We start from the raw sequence: 16,703 nt of genomic DNA, 5'->3' as shown, positions 1-16,703 counted from the left end.
AACAGTTACTGTACAGCCTAGCTAGCGAGGGCCATAGCTAGCACCATGAAATCCACTAGGTCGTGAATCACAACGTGGTTGCGAATCACAACCTCTAGTGGATTTCACATCACAACTTGTGATTTATGTGCAGAGTACAGCAGTGTAATTCCTTCATGATGGCTGATTGTTGACTACAGTACCCTCGGGTACCCACCAGTATGCGCGATCCAGCGTCGGGCTCGCCAGCATCACATAAACTGTAAGTCGACCTTCTGGAGCACTCTTCTGTAGGACACACTGCATGCAACTTTCCTGAAATAAATGGCTTACTGTACCGGCATCTCATTTAGTTTCACTTTGTTGCAGCACTCAACCTGAACCTGAGGACACCAAAAAGGGGACTTTCCTGAAATTGTGACTCTAGTTGGATTACAAATGTTTGTATATACAGTATATACTGTGCGTACAGAACCGTGTCATACAGCACATTTAGCGAACCTGTCCCCGGGGTTTCCCAGAGGTCACCCGTGACCAAAAAGTCACAATTAACGACATTTACAGTACTAATGGCATCGTACAGTACATGTGATGGACACGCATATGCAGAGGTACGCGTCTCTGTACAGGCTAGCGTGTATAGGGGTGAAACTCCCCGGAGAATAGCGAGTGGCTGTAATTACTATCAGCCAACCGAGCGTACCTCACCTCGCAGTCTCGCTGCTCCGTGGTACTTATGGCGCCATCGTGAGCCTCTTGCCAGCCCCCCTCTCCTGGCCATGTCTATTTCTCTTGCCCGCCCAGCCCCGGCTGCGCCGCCCTCTTGGTAGTTTCCTTTCTCATCATGTCTTTTTCTCTTTATGTTTCTTTATGTTTTCTTTATGTTTTCCAGTTCGGTTTAATGGTTTGCGTAGCCTTTGTGTGTCCCCTCTTAACCGATGTCTCGTGACCGACTAGAACCAATAAACTACGAATATCTTCACTTATCTACAGCGAGGAACGAACCAGTATGGCTTGCCTACCTGGATGCGTACAATGTCTCTTAAGGGGAGTGATCAGTAGCGGAATGGATACAGAGCCTTCCATTCCCATACACGCCCCAAAGAGAAACCAGTAAAGTTTACCCGCGAGTACATCAATTATGTTGGGCTCACAAGCAGTACACGTACGGAGAAGCGCATGTGCTGTTCAAGACTTTGAAACGCCATATGGAAAACAGAGTGATATCTCCATGTGAACATCATGAAACGTCTGACTCCATCAAAGACACTTCTCGATACGGCTGAAACTGGACATGGCGCTCTATTAGATTACTTGTCCGTTCAAGTCATTCACGCTCCCTTTGTTTCATTAGCCTATGGCCGATTGCTTAGCATCAGTTGTGCTGAGTAGCTCTCGAAATGTACCGGAAAGGGTAGGTCTGAGAATATGATGAGTATTGTTTGTGCACTTCCCTCTTGCTTCTCTGCATGGCACGACGTTCCCGAAAGAGGACCCAAACGCTTAATAATCGATCGGCTACTATATGTCAAAACTTTACGGCATCTCGCTATGACGTGTCTCTACGTCAATGATACATCCCCGGCTCTATAGAACACATAATTTAGATACAGTGCGTACCGTATGCGTTGCACGGTATGTGTATGTCTTGCCGATACGGCTCCATGTGGGATGAAGTGCCATTCTCTTGGAATAATATACAACACGTGGCTCATATTTTCAATCGCTCTTCTTCCGCGCCCCACCACCATTTAGATACCGTGCTAGGCATTAAACAATTGCGTTTGAGTTACGGTGTTATACCGTACACCCTGCTGACGAACTACAGTAATACAGAAACAATGCATAGGGCTATGTTGTCACTACGGTTGGTTGGGTACGTGTCACCCAACAATCAAAAATGTGAAGGAAACACGCTGACAAGTTACCTTGAAAAAACTACTCTATTAGGACCTTGCCAAACACAGTATCACCCCCCACAAAATTTATCTCAATCACACCTTATTTTGTAGCTAGCCTCCTCATGGGCATCTGCATGGTTAGTTTGCCGCCCTTTGGTGAATACATGAGAGGCAGTAAGATCTCTCATTGTCTCAGACGACCGGAATTGGGACCCAGTGCTGTCGCAGACTAAAGAAGAACGCTATTCAGTCACACTTCATTGACGTGTATAAACTATTTTAATTCTTCTCCGAACTTTTTCCTGACAGAGTGATGCAATAATTTCGAGATACACTTCCTGATTCTGTTTCAGGTTCGCTACATTTATTACATACTCTTTTTGTAACAGGATCGATATTTCTCATTTCATTTGTGGTCATTCATGTTGTTATTGTGAGTGCTAGAAGAGATCCAATCCCCAGCGGACCGTGGAAGGGTCATGCTACTTTCGTTTGAGTCGCTCAGTTTCCGATGAATTCAAGGGCAATTCTCTTGATGAGAGAAAATGGGGTACCCACGGCCCCCGGAATTAGGATAACGACTCTCCCAAGCGGAATGGGCCACCCTCGTCAGAGGCCCCTAAATTTGCTACGTTATGCCCAATACCAATCGATCCAGTATAGATAATTCAGCGGCATGGAGCATGCCGTGGGGTCAACAAGCTCCAACCCGCAAGCACCTTCGACGCAAAGCGAAGGTATTTTACTATCGCAGATGGGAAGCATTCACGAAGGACCATCCGAATTGCCTCTTGATAAGAAAATAGAAGGGAATTCCATATCAACTGAAAGGGGTGCATGGTCTGTTTCTGATAACAGTGACCTTACTTCTGCTCCTTTTATCGCCCTGAGAGAGACTGCTCCCGCTGGCGAATCGTCCGACCCAAATGATGACTTAAGGACCGCAGTCATAGAAGTTCAAGCAAGTGTCTTCAACTCCTCGGATTACATGACGGGGAGAGGATGCGATTGGAGTCAGGATGAGTCGGGAGAAAGGACTGGAGCAAGCGGGGGTAGACGGAAACTGACAAGGTTCTTCAGACCCATCAGGAAGATGGATAGAAGGCAAAGAGAAATTAGTCTTAGTAGGCTGGATCGTATGGTAGAGGGGGGTGGGGGGTGGGGGTGGGGGTGGGAAGACGGTGAAATGGCGTTGGCAATATAAGACGGTGCCATTATAGCCTTTGAGTTTAGTGACCCAAATCAGGTTGCCGCGGGATGGGCTACGATGAATGGATTAGGAACAGACAGACGTTGATACTGCGTAATGCAACCATTTCACTTTTGTTTTTTTTTGCTGCTTTCCTTATTTTGAGAATGCAGAAGCTTTGAGTCCTCATCAATTTCTTGATAGAAAAGAAGCGATGCATACATCGTGGTATCTAGACGTCATCCTTTGAAAGTTATCCCTTCATATTTAATAGGCTTGGAGACATGACTGTTAAGGAGCGCACTGCAGTGAACGCACAACCACAAGTCATGTTTTTGAATGACAGACTTAAGAAGTGTTTCGGAAAACTGCAGAACGTGGCGGATATTTTCTGCTTTGTTGCTACATTGACATCTAAGCCATGAATAGAGTTGCAAGTAGTATACATCAATGTGAAATGAAATGAAAAGGGTACCTAACGGAGGTGTCCTGACTCCAGCTTGAAGGGTAGGAGAAAGCGTTCCTACAACTTCCAGATGTGAAATAACGGTCCTGGTCAAAAGAGTTCTGTAACGTGGTTACGTGGTACAAGCATGGTTAGACATGAGGCTCGTACAGTAGTAGTGTCTTGCCGTATATCAATGCTCTACATGCCAGAGACCAGTCACTTCCCGTGGAAAGGATAAGGTGGAATTCGGCCAGTGGACCGGACCACACAATTGGGCCCTATTGGCCCAATCTGTAACCTCGTTGACTCTGTCTACTGTCCTCCTTACTACTGTACACATCTCTACAAGGGTCGACACGTGTCCACAAATTAACGCTGTCAAATCTCGCCCCTCTCCAAAACGCCTGTTTTCCTTTCGATTGTCACACACACTCTCCTCCGTCTATTAAACATGTCCCGTCCCGTCGGTGTGCAGTGCAAGCCCGTCACTCCTGCCGTTGCCCTTTGTTCCCATTTGGCCGTTCTCAATGCCGCCGCCATCCCCGCCCATGCCTATCCCCTTGCGTAAGCGCTCCACCCCCAACCCCTCCCATCCCGACATACCCTGGACACCGGCCGAGGACGTCGCCTTGCTATCCTGCGTTCGCCAACGCACAGTACTCGGGGTCACGCTATGGGCGTCGGTCGCTCGGAGCATGGCGCGCAGCGGCTTCGTTCGCCCAAAGCATTTGGCCGCGTGCAGGAAGCGCGCACGGTTTCTCGAGCATGGGGAGGAGACCGCTGTGTCATCAGACGTGTGCGAGAGGCGGGAGGGAAGGAAACAGGATACATCCTGTAGCGACTTAACGTCGAAGCGGAGGAGGGTCGACTCGAACCGCAAAGAGGAACGTTCCCCGATTAGCGTTTCCTCACCGGTCGGGGATGGAGTAGCGCCGCAGCAGCAGGGGATAAGAGACCGAATTGGGTCCGAGATAGATAGCCCGCCCTCACATGAGCAGCAGTCACCGCCTGTTTTGACATCACCGTATAATGCGACTCCCGAAGAGAGAACGAAGGGGGAGTCTTTCGTATCTACAGCGGAAGCACGGGGGAACGGTGGGCGACAAGTGGGCTCGGGAACTGTGGTGGAGCAACGTAGTGAACACCAAAATGTGGACGTAGTCAGGGAAGGTTTTGATCAGGGCCGTAGTCGTCTCGTGGGAGGCGGGGTGAAAGAGTTGTCAGGGCGCGTTCTTTGGGGAGCTGGGGCAAGTGTGGTATCCCGTGAGGGTCCCGAGGACCGTTTGCAGGTCCACAAGACCGACAGTGAAGGCTCGGGTTCGGGCAAGATTACTCCAAAGTCAGTCTTTCCGCGTTTAGTTGCACGTAGATGTATGTACACTCCTCGGTCTGGTGGCATTGACAGAGCACCGAGGCTTCGTTGGTCAAAACAAGAGGACGCTCTCATGCTCGACTACATGTCAAGTCTTTCACCAAGTATCCCGCTTGTTTGGGAAGACGTTTCTCGCTACATGGAGGCCGAGGGATATGGTCGCAACGCTGCAGCATGTGCGGTACGCGCCCGTAGGATCACGAGCAGTATCAACCCAGCGGAAACGCCTGCTCGGCTTCCAAATCGATCGACGCCCAGGAGATCGTGGACCGCGGACGAGGAATATGCCCTACTTTCATGCTTGGCTAGGAAGGAATTCGATGGAGGTGACTGGAATGATGTCACGAAGTGGATGACCGCCTGTGGATTCCAGCGAAGCTCCAGTGCCTGTCTGCAGCGCATGACAAGAGTCAAGGGCAATGCGAAAGCTCTTGGTATTAGTTGGGTGGAGCTGCTTACGCGTCACCATGCCCCCCGTCCTGTCGAAGATGTAGGCAGAGGCGAGCCGAGAAGCGACGTGCAAGATATTAAAAGTAGCCGAGACAGCGGGCTTGAGTCACGGGGAATGCCCCAGAATGGATCATCGACTAACAAGCACCAAGAAATCGGAGAACGGCCCCCAGCTGCACTGCGCACACCGCCAGAACAGCGATCGCCTGTACCAGGATTGAAGAAGAGTAGTTGCTCATTAAAGAAGCAACTCGAGACAGAAGAAAAACCAAGATCTCTGGAAGTCCCCCTATCTGCGGTGTCCACACAGCCAGAACTGCAATCGCCCTTAGCAGGGTTGAGGAGGAGTAGCAGTGCATTGGAGGAGAAACGGGAGATAGTGCGCAATGGTAAGGAGAAAGCTTTCGATATGAGAGGGAACCGTGATGGGGGTAGAGCCCGAGCTTCGAACAAAGAGAATGTTGAAAAGCCTCTGTCGGCCCCTGTCCGCCCGAGGACGTTGTCCACGGCTTGCTCTGAAGCCACTCGTAACAAAATCGCAAACCAGAGGCTTGAAGTCACCTCCTCACGGGGCTGTATCCCAAACAGACCATGGACGGAAGCAGAAGACAGGAAACTGGTGGAGTGCATACAGGATCGGGAACGCATTAATGGCGATTGGGCGAATGTTAGCATTTGGATGCATGTTAAGTCGTTCCCTCGGTCAATAGTTGCATGCAAGGAGAGGGCAGCCGCGTTGAAAGCAAGAGCAGATGGGACATTTGTAAAATCTCAGAAAAAGGAAACCAATGGTGAAAACAGAAGTCCTGCCGAAAAGGAGCATTCGAGAGGCATAGGAGAGAATTCGGACGTTTTGGCCGCAGAGGCAAGCCGCCACGGTTTGGAAGGGCAACAAGGATACACCGAGGACAGCTCCTTTCAGGAGCGCATACATGGAAACGCAAGGCTTGGTGCTATGGATGGCATCATTAAGACTAACCCGTTTCAAATTTCTATCCCGGTGCACAATTTCAAAGAGATGAAGAAGCGCGCAGGGGGGAGAGCGGAGCCTGGTAATATACTAGTTAGAACGACAGCCTGTCAGGACGATTTCAAGAATATGGACCATGTCAAGTCAGAAACAAGGCATGAGAAAAGAGAACAGTGCGAGAGCAATATCGCAAAGTCCGACCAGGAAGAAAGCTCAAAAGCTCGAGCTTTAGATGAGGAAAAAAAAGATGCAAAAGTTTCTTTTCAAAAAAAGACCGCCGGGCAAAGGAGCAATCTGCAACAAGGGAAGAACGCGCACACTGCTAGCTGTAGCCACACAAGGATTGCCAAGCCTCAGATGGGGGCTACCCGAAAAAGTATGGACTGGTCACCGCAATGGCCGTCAAGCCGAGAGCCAGGAAACATCGCACATGCCGTTTCTGGCAAAAAAGATGTCATATTTGGGAGCGAGCTGGACCAAGGGAAGGATCACGCTACAAACGGTTTGAAGAAGAGCGAAACTTCACAGTACAAAAGGCCCAGATCATTTGCTGTCCGAGAGACTATGGAATGGCCGCAGGAGGGGTCACAAGGGCATGAAGCAAGAGACAGGGCAAAGTCTGATTCTGGGAAGGAAAATACTCATCAGGGGAGCGAGCTGGAACACGAAAAGGATGCTGCTACAGAAGCTTTGAGAAAGGGCAACATTGCAAATCATAAGCAGCTCAAAGCAATAGCTATCCGAAAGACAATAGAATGGCTGCAGGAGCGGCCATCAAACCATGAAATAGGAGACAAGACACATGTTGAATATGAGGGTCAGCCTACCAAACTGAAGAGGGAAACTCCAGCGGAGACAGAAATTTCTGGCGAAGGCCTCAGCAAGACTGCCATTGCTAAGCCCACAAGGCTTCAAACAAAAAGAGTCCGCAAGGCATTCGAATGGCCTAAACAACAGACACAAAAAGAGTCCGCTCGTATAGCAAAACATGAAAAATTTTCTCGATTGAGGACTTGCCAAGGTGACCATCAGAAGAAACGGTTAGAACCGCCCTCAAGCAGTCAAAACGAGCTTCTGAGATGGGAGAGGGACGTGTGTGACAGTGATAGATGCTTGCCTGGCTCCGGTCAGCAAGAAACCATAACATCTCCCTCGCGGCAATCGTTTGGGGAGCTCGCACGGCGCTCAGATACACAGTTGCGCGACGGCGAAGAAATATTTAACGGCGACAGCGTCTTGGTGAAGCTCCGTCGCCGACTGCCAGATGAGAAAAATATGAGAATGGTTCGAGCATTGGCTATTCGCAGGGGTGTGCCCATTCGCCCGCAACGCGATGACGTGGGCAATCCTCACTCCGCATCTACACCTCGGGAATCGCATTTGTTTCCAGCACCCCCAGTGGAAACTGGACCGCCTCATTTGCGAAACGAAGAAGAGCGCAAATCTCCATCGCGAGGTTCAGGACCCAGACGCATCGCCCGATCTCGTATCTCGGCTAACACTCGTGTTTCAGGTGCGCCGCGTCCCTGGTTGACAGATGAAGACCAGGCCTTACTCCGCCTCATTGCAAAGAGAAGTGTAACCGGTGGCAGTTGGGGCGACGTCGTGCTGTGGTTTGAAGAAAAGGGGTACTCGCGTACAGAACGAGCAGTGCAACAACGAGCAAAAAAATTGGAAAGAGAAACGGAAGGTGCGGGCCAGGTCTGGGTGGATTTCTTAAGAGATGTACACGATGGAATCACTACGAGAAAACGAACATCATTGGGAAAAGGTTTTGACCGAACATTGACGGGCTATGAAGATGATCAGCTTGAGAATAGCTGGTACCTTTCGCTCAGCGAAAGCGAGGGTAGTATGATGGATTGCGAGCCGATTGCCCCTCTTGGTGACATGTGAAGGCAACCATGGCGAGGTCTTAGAAGCAAGAGGAACTGGAGTCCAAAGGGAGTGCGGTCCTAAATCTATATTCACTTGAAAGGGAATGTGGGGCAGATTTTTTTTGGCAACGACAACGAGGGGCGTACCTTGCCCAATGGAGTCAGAAATGCCGTCCCTGGAATTCGAGGCAAGCAACAGAAAACGCTAGGAATGGACCTATCTTTTTGCGATTGCTCCTACTGAAATACAGTACCTGTGAAGTTTGGGAACCCGGACACACCGCCTCTTCACAATATTTTCGTCATGTGAATGATGCAGGTGTGCGACTTCACAAGTTCACAGGTATTGGTCTCGTCGAAAAGGTAACTAGACTTGCATAGAATACACCGATTGCAAATAGAGAAGGCAACGAAGATAGGAATTTTGTTGACGAAATGTAGCAGCTGATTTAGAAGCTTAATTACTGACTTTAATCATACCGTACGTGCATAGTGAGGTAGGAACAGGATATAGATGGACAATGGCTCCGTGCTTCAATTCTGCGTCTGTAATTGCTGGATAACTTGCAATTCTGCTATCATGCTGCATTTAGAATCGATGCGTTCAGAACAGTCTAGTGACTATCCCTTGGACACGGTGTTTTGCCCGTTGACATCTTCCAGAGCAGCTTTAATGATTTCATTGTTCGCTGTGGAGAATAAGGTAGCTACGTACCCTCGACAAGGAAAATAGGAAAGTAAGGGGGAGGTTAGCTGCGGACAGTAGGAGCGATTCGTTAATTTCGTGAAGGTGGGAACAGGGTTGCCAGCAAACGTACCTGGGTACATTGCAAACCCCCATTCGGGGTGCTTGGCGACTCTGCAGCCGCCGCAATCGATGGTGCTGAGTTTTCTGGTCTTCACGATCCCCTCGACATCGCTATAACACGCCCCTGCAGTTCCAAAATAAGCAACACCGGAAGCCGGGTCTGTGATATCAGTCCATGCGTCTGGCTGTAGACGAGCGACGGCCGAGCGTACTTTAGTAGCCCAATCTACAAAGCGGGCGAGGAGGCGATCTTTCTCTACGGCCTGTTCATCGCCGTATGTAACGAGGTCGACAGAGGCGCGCTGCACGGTAGGTATCAATAGGACGGTGGCTGTAGGGCGAGAACGTAGGTCCGGGAATATGATTGGGATGTCCCGGAGGACCTGCCTCGGGCAATTGTGAACAGAGTACTCAAAATCAATATAGGTGGAGGAGATTGTGGGTGGGAGGATAGACGAGGGAGATTGCCTTTTTGTGACACTGGAAGGTGTCCTCGTATCGGGCGCCGGGGCTGGAGATGCTCGCGGTGGCATGGTGGTGGGTTGTCGAAAGGCGAAAAGAAGCGGATGAGTCGTGTATTTCGACGCTTTTGAGATGCGTTTGGGGGAGTTAGTGAGAGAAATGTCACTTGGAGCAAGCAGCATGGGTCTCACTCCCTGTTCGAGTGCTCGATGCACTGTGAATATGATTTTTTGGTTATATTGTGTGTGTTTGAGGGTACAGTACCTGTACCGGTTTGCTGCGAGTTGAATACGGAATTTGGCGTTTTCGGCAGAAAGCATAGGAAAAAGATCGGGTGGCCGCGGTTGGTCACATGTACCCCGCGCTTTTCACGCTCGGCCGAGCCACTGACCGGGCAGGGGGGGGGGGGGGGGGGGGGCAAAGATTGGGCTTTCGACTCAGTACCGTGGCGGCTATGGTGCAGTGCGCGGAGGGGTTTGTTAAGCAGCCCAGTCGATCGATCTGTGGTGCGCTGACGGGTTTGTTAAGCAGCCCAGGCGATCTGATTTGTTTCGACCGAATGAAACACTGAACACGTCGCATAGATACTGTACAGTACCATGGCATTGTACCCTGTGCAATTGCAACTTCCAAATGATGCGGAGATCCCCGCCCTCGACTGGCACTTCGCTCCCCTTTCCTTCGACAAGCTGGGAGCTTGCTCCGCCAACACGATGAATATCATCGAAGCCCTTGCCCTCAAGATTTCCTACGGCAGCCATTGTGCATATGGCACCGTGAAGTTGCGTCTACAACAACGCATTAGCTATGCTATCTGGTCATCATTTGCCACTGCCATCCTAGCACGTATGCCATCCCACATCACAGACTTAACATATCCAGTCCAAGCGTGACACTTGTCCCTAGATATCTGTCGATATGAGATAGCATTCGCAACAATAGTCATTGAATAAAACATGTGTAACGTAGCGTGTGGCACAGTGCCTTCACCCCGCCCAGGCATCCTTGATGGCTTGATCATCTATACAGTAGGTCTACCGTAGGATTCCTTCATGTTTTGCCGCGGCTCTCACAACTCTGACCCCAAGTATTTGGGGTGCACTTGGCCCACAAACGTCGACATCTAGGAAATCGACGTTAGCGAATGGTTGGCACTCAAAGTTAAACTGAGTTGTGTCGCGACTGTGCTTTTTCCAGCACGAGGATTCTGTGATTCACAGCTGTTTTCGGACAGCGTGCAATTGGTAAAGCACACTCCAGGATTCAGGCTGTCGTGCCAGACTACTGTACAAGTATGTCACCCGCAGGTCAAGGAAACCGGGCAGCAGTGTCGACGTCTAGTGGCGTTGCCTCGTTGCGTGTGAGGTGGCTGTGAGATATTTGGCGGCAAGGTCGAGGGAAAGATGCATGCGGCCTTCTAATTCGCGACGCGTTGGCCCCTGCGGATGGCGTTGTGGGGGGCTCCGCGGGAAATGCAAACGGAATGCAAAAAGATTCGGCCCGAGGTGGGGCGGGCGAATCCGGCAGTATGGACCCGGGGCGGCGTACAGTACACGCGGGCGTACAGCGCACATGGGCGGTGCTTGTGGTCAGCATTTATCCGGGTGGACACGACGCCCACGTGGACACGGGGAGGTGTTTCGACGCGGAGATCAGCGCCCAACTCGATCGGATCTGAGCTCCAACGAGCACGCAATTGGTCTTGAAAGTGCTCATTGCAAATTTTTCCCGCAAGAAAACATTCCTTCCCTTTGTGGCCACCGAAGCTCCGCTGCCCTCCTGCTCGCTCCCTCATTTTAATAGCCTCCCATTCACCACCCCTTCCCTTCAAACCTCCTCCATCTTTCCCCGCTCCCAAAAACCATCCTCTCACCCCCCTTCCCACCCCCCTTCCCATCCCCCTTCCCGCAACTACGCGATCGCAATGCCCGTCGCTTTCATCCCGGCCCTCCTCCCGAGGCCGCTCGCCGCCCGCCCCGCTGCCTCTCTCTCCCCTGCACCACCCTCCGCCCTCCATCTCCGCTCAACCTTCCTCCCCGCTAGACCAAACTACTCGGCCTCTCCCCCCCTCCTTCCCCGAATTTCCAGCACCCCCTTCCGTTTATCCGCCTCCGCCTCGGATGTCTCGGCCCCTGTCCCGGCCCCCGTCCCGGCCCCGGAGAAGAAGACCAGTACCTTGAAGGTCGGCTTCTACATCTTCCTCTGGTACGCCTTCAACATCGTTTACAACATCTCCAACAAAAAGGTCCTCAACTGGTTCCCACTCCCCTGGTTTGTCTCCTGGTTTCAGCTCCTCGTCGGCGTGCTCTACGTCCTCCCGCTCTGGGGGCTCCGCCTGCGGAAAGCCCCCGTCGTGCCGAAGGAGGCCCTCAAAACCCTTCTCCCCATCTCCGTTGGCCACGTCATCGGCCATGTGTCCACCGTCGTCTCACTCGGCGCCGTTGCCGTCTCCTTCACCCACGTCGTCAAGAGTATGGAACCCTTTGTCAATGTCGTCGGGTCGGGTGTCTTCTTGCAGAGCTTCTTCCCTTTACCTGTCTATCTCTCCCTTTTGCCCGTCGTCGCGGGTGTCGTCATGGCCTCTGTCTCTGAGGTCTCGTTCACATGGCTGGGCTTCCTCTCCGCGATGACTTCCAATTTCGCTTTCACAGCCCGAAACATTTTCTCAAAGCTTTCTATGAACAAGCCAAAGGGAGAGAACATGGGCCCGGCAAACCTTTTCGCCGTCCTCTCCGTCATGTCCACCCTGTTACTCGCCCCGGTCGCACTAATCATCGACCACCCTGCGAAGCTTATAGCGGCTTGGAAAAAGGCCACAGTTGGTGCCACTGCTGTCGTCGCCGCTCCCAAGCTTATTGCGGGTCTTCTCATTTCGGGCCTGTTCTTCTACTTGTACCAGGAAGTTGCTTTCAAGGCCCTTGACTCCGTTCATCCCATCACTCACGCTGTCGCGAATACCGTCAAGCGCGTCGTCATTATTGTCACTTCCGTATTCGTATTCCAAAACCCGGTCACAAAAGCCAACGCAATGGGATCCGCCATCGCCTTGCTTGGTGTTTTACTGTACTCGGTCATGAAAAACTATTTCCCAGAGCTCCCCAAGAAACAAAAGCAAGCGTAAAAATATCAACGTGCGCAGTTCCTAACGGCTTTCGACCTCTGTTGCTCCTCTCTGAATAGCCCGCAAACCCATATCTACAATTGCAGGAGCAAAGCACATGCTTGTTTGCACTATCGTGAGAGTAAGAGTGCCGTGATCCATGCGTTGTTTGGACAAATGGGGAGGTTCGTGAGAGGAGCGAGTGCTTGCCGAGATTCCTTTGCGTGCGATGTGTCTTCAGCACCACACGATGCATTCGGCGGCAGCATTCCCGCCCTGTCCCTGTCGAAGACCTCTTCCATTGACTCGAAGAAGGAGTCCTTTTGACTTGTTCTCGCGGGGCTGCACCATTGCCGATTGAACCAGATGCACAGTCGCACTGCAGAAGAGCTTTGCTTGTATGAAACGTTGGTAGGGCTCTCTCCAGTACCGGCGTACTCAGAGCTTCATTTCATCACCCCCAGCAATGGATAGGGGTCTGTTCCGTTGAGTGTGTGGTTGACACACTTGGAGATCGACGCTTCGGGGGTAGCATTTCAGTTTCGTTCTGGTCTTGAATGACCCGCATATTGCGACACGTAGACGTGACTTCGCATGTTGTTAAACAGTCTTTTATTCATATTCATTTGCAGGGATCAGTAATGATCCAATCCCGTGAGTGGTATGTTAACGGATATATACATTCAGCCAGTCAAACAGGAGGCCTCGCACGGTGGTATTAACGCCTGTTGACAACAACGTACATTTTTCCATTATGTCACCGTGAGGGGTGTCTGGCGCTGCCGCTCTCCAATGATTCTAGAGCCAGTACCTTCAGCGCCCCCAGGCTGTTGGCGGCGACGAGCAACTCAGGGTTTTTAGGACACCAGCAGACGCTAGAGACAAACTGCGAGTCGTCATCATCGTGCGTCTCTTCACCAGTAAGAGGGTCTACTGTCGAGAAGCGGTAGCCAGTGAACGGTTTTGGAATGGCCTTGTAGTAACAGTACGCAGTGTTTTCCTCTGAACCGCATGCAATGTAGTCTGGTGTGACGCTCAATCCGACAAAATTCTTGTCATTCACGTGACCAGAGAACGTCCGCGACAGCGACATTGTCTTTAAGTCCCAAAGCTTAATCGTGGAGTCCACCGATGCCGTCACCAGCTCTGTAGGTGACATGAACTTTACGTAACTGACAGCGCGTGTGTGCGACTCGAAGACGTGTAGTTCCTCGCTTGGATTTCTTAAGTCGTAGTAATGAGTTTTGAAGTCCACTGAGCCAAACGCGATCTTGTTGGCCTCCTGGGGGTGGAATTTGACGGAGCATACGTTTGCCGGGCGGTTGTCAATTGTGAGCAAGCTTCCACTCTGCGAGGTGTGCCATAGCTTGACGCGCCCGTCATCAGAACCGGACGCGAACAGCGTGGGCTGTGTTGGACAGTAGTCAACGCTCCATGCGCGATTTTCGTGTTCCTCATACTCGCGAATTGAAACGCCACGGTTGACGTCCCACAATGTGACGAAACCCTCGTAGTCCGAAGAAACAAGATGATGTCGAATATACGGGTTCCAGCAAACCCAGCTAAGCTTGGCCGTCGTCGGGATCTCACGTACTGGATAGTGCACATCCACCCTGTTCCTCTCGATATTCGAAAATTCGAATATCTTTATGCGCTTGGTAACGCCCGCTGTGGCCAGAAACTCTGATTCACGATCAAACTCGATCGAACTGATGATATTGGAGGCCTTGAAAACATCGTTGCACGGTGCATCCGGCACACGAGCTACATGCATCAATGTCGCGCGATCCCTTAGCCGCGAATACTGCGTCAGCTTAAAAATGTCATCCGAGAATGTGCGCAAAGCCCTCCTTCTCTCCTCACCCGAGTGGCGCGCGACAGTCTGAAAGTAGTGCTCTTGCAGGACGTCATAATTTTTCTGCATTCTCTTCCGCTTCTTTCCCAACTCGACATCTTCCGGACGAGTCGGTGGCAGCGGCTGGTCCCTCTCCTCCCTTTGGGCGCCCTCCCTCTTATCTAACATGGTACTGGTAGTGCTTGACATCTCTGGGCGCAATTTCGCTTTTTGCCGTTCCGCCTCGTGCACGTCAGCCTCAAGCAAGGATACCTCCCCGCGCAGGGTCTCGATAGTCCTAACCTTCTCCTGCTTTGTGTGCTTGAGAAAGTCTAGTAGTAAATCCGTCTCAACCCTTCGCTCAGAGCCCTCCTTCTCCTGCAACTTCTGATTCAGACTCGCGATAACCGCAGCGAGCTGTTCGGTGCTCAAGTTCTCCCCCGCGGCGAGCAGCGACTCCGGTGACGGTTGAACAGGGCCGAGCGGGACGGCGGCGCTCATAATCTCCGCGACGGCGCTATGCTGCGCGCGATGGGGCGGGCGGCGGGATGGGAGGGACGAGGACGAGTCGTCCGTCTCTGTCCAGGGCGGGTGGGGCGGCATGGGGACGGGCGGGTCCTGCAAGGCGGCCCTGGCGCGGCGCTCGGCGCGCACGCGGCGCTCGGCAGCGTCGGCGGAGGACGGCAGCGCGGACGGCTGCGGGCGGCGCGGCAGCGGCGGCGGTTCAACGCGGCGCGACGACATGCGCGGCGTCATGTCCGGCGTCGCCATCGGCGGCGGGGTGCGCGGAGAGGGCAGGCGCGGCATCGAGAGCTGGGTCGAGGCGTGTGGGAGCGACGGCGGGAGCGCGGGCGAGATTGAGTCCAGCGAGACCGGGATGTGGCAGATGGGGCAGTCCGCGCGCGTTTGCAGATGCGTGGTGAGACATTCGTAGCAGAAGACATGGCGACATGGTGGCGCGAAGGAGGAGGTGGGCGGGGCAAGGCAGATGGGGCAGTTGTAGGGCGACGAGCGGACGGGGGGTGCTGGGGAAGGCATCATGAGGGAGATTGTGGGACGGTGGGGAAGGTGAGCAAGGTAAGGAGAGCTTGAAAGGAGGTGTGGGGGAAAGCTAGTAGGGAAGTGAGGAGAAAGGTGACATGTTGCGGAAGAGGGGAAATATCTTGGGGGGGGGGGGGAGGGAGGGATATTAGTTGGGATGTGCCTGAAAACACTGTGTGTCTGTCATAGACATATCCTAACGCATACGGTAGATTTCAGGCTTACACGTGTAGTAGGTGGACAACGACTGCGGCATGCGCCGGCATGCGCGGGCGAGATCTCCACAAGATTGGCAGTGGCGGTGGCGGATGCCAGCAGCGTAAGGCAGAGGCACATACTGATCTTGGCAGAAGTGACCCAGTGGAGTATATCTGTGGCCAAAAATCTCCGCATTACTTGTATCTCTTTAAACACACATTTCGAGCCTCAATTGGGCTTTTTTGCCTTCGATTTGGAAAAATCGGGGGCGAAAACCCTAAAAACAATTGCAAAAAATAAAACGGAGTGGCTTGGGAGCTTTGAATGTGCTTGGACAACTGTACTGTTGTCGGATGGGCCCTCGAGGCGTGATTGGATATATCCACGGGATGGGGCTATCGAGGGCCTATAATAGAGCAGTCGTGAGGAGAGTTGACCTCTCCAAGCCCAAGCAAAAGATGCGGCACAAGCCGGGTGGATGCTCCCCCTCCCACCATTGTTTATTGCGGAGCACTATCCTTTAAGTGTGCGGATTAGACGACCGTTCCGTATAGTAAGTGCAAGGACACATATGAATTGATAATCCGCAATGGGCACTACATACGTAGGGGCAATGTACAGTCAGTGACCACCCGGGGTTTATCTGACATTTTGGCTGTCATGATAAATTTTGGGCCATGCCGAGCTGACACTAGCTATGTTAGAAATGGACCTCCGCGAGGTCCCGCGAGGTCATAAGGCCACAGTTTCGGATGTACTACCAACCCTTGACTTTCGGCTCGCATTTTCCATCTCTTCCCGAGAAGCGACACTCTCTCCACATACCTCAAGCGCTCGTCAGTTTAGTTTTCTTCTGGTTTCTGCTGGTTAATGCGCAAAACGGCCAAGTATGGTACATGCGGAGCCCGTTTCGTCCGATCCGTTGCCATCTGGAGGGGCGCATGACGGGTTGTTATGTCCCTCTTGCTTCGCCTACCAAACACAAGACAGACGAAAACCAAGCCTGCTAATACTTCTCGACGAACAGCAGGTAAGATCTAGGGCTGCAGCTGACACAGGGACGTCCCTGAACCC

At 52.1% G+C, this 16,703-nt stretch overlaps 3 protein-coding genes; 2 read left to right on the top strand and 1 right to left on the bottom strand.

The window, feature by feature from the left end:
* Nucleotides 1-4,044: 4,044 nt before the first annotated feature.
* CHC_T00002824001 (hypothetical protein) lies at nt 4,045-8,205 on the top strand. The gene has a single exon (XM_005713897.1). The coding sequence runs from the start codon at nt 4,045-4,047 to the stop codon at nt 8,203-8,205; it is 4,161 nt and encodes a 1,386-aa protein (XP_005713954.1).
* Nucleotides 8,206-11,380: 3,175 nt separating this feature from the next.
* CHC_T00009257001 (similar to glucose-6-phosphate/phosphate-translocator precursor) lies at nt 11,381-13,175 on the top strand. XM_005713896.1 is given in 2 exon segments: nt 11,381-12,577; nt 12,578-13,175. 1 exon segment carries the CDS (start codon nt 11,381-11,383, stop codon nt 12,575-12,577), a length of 1,197 nt encoding a protein of 398 aa, XP_005713953.1. The 3' UTR covers nt 12,578-13,175.
* Nucleotides 13,176-13,313: 138 nt separating this feature from the next.
* CHC_T00008502001 (E3 ubiquitin-protein ligase) lies at nt 13,314-15,428 on the bottom strand. The gene has a single exon (XM_005713895.1). It carries the CDS (start codon nt 15,426-15,428, stop codon nt 13,314-13,316), a length of 2,115 nt encoding a protein of 704 aa, XP_005713952.1.
* Between the last annotated feature and the right edge of the window lie 1,275 nt (nt 15,429-16,703).

This window comes from Chondrus crispus, genomic scaffold (genome assembly GCF_000350225.1).
Source record: "Chondrus crispus Stackhouse genomic scaffold, scaffold_158, whole genome shotgun sequence".
NCBI classification, from domain to species: domain Eukaryota; phylum Rhodophyta; class Florideophyceae; order Gigartinales; family Gigartinaceae; genus Chondrus; species Chondrus crispus.
This window is presented reverse-complemented; position numbering and strand designations above follow the sequence as displayed.

Coding starts and splice junctions, on each gene's coding strand:
- CHC_T00002824001 (XM_005713897.1), top strand. CDS start 4,045: ATGCCGCCGCCATCCCCGCCCATGCCTATCCCCTTGCGTAAGCGCTCC.
- CHC_T00009257001 (XM_005713896.1), top strand. CDS start 11,381: ATGCCCGTCGCTTTCATCCCGGCCCTCCTCCCGAGGCCGCTCGCCGCC.
- CHC_T00008502001 (XM_005713895.1), bottom strand. CDS start 15,428: ATGCCTTCCCCAGCACCCCCCGTCCGCTCGTCGCCCTACAACTGCCCC.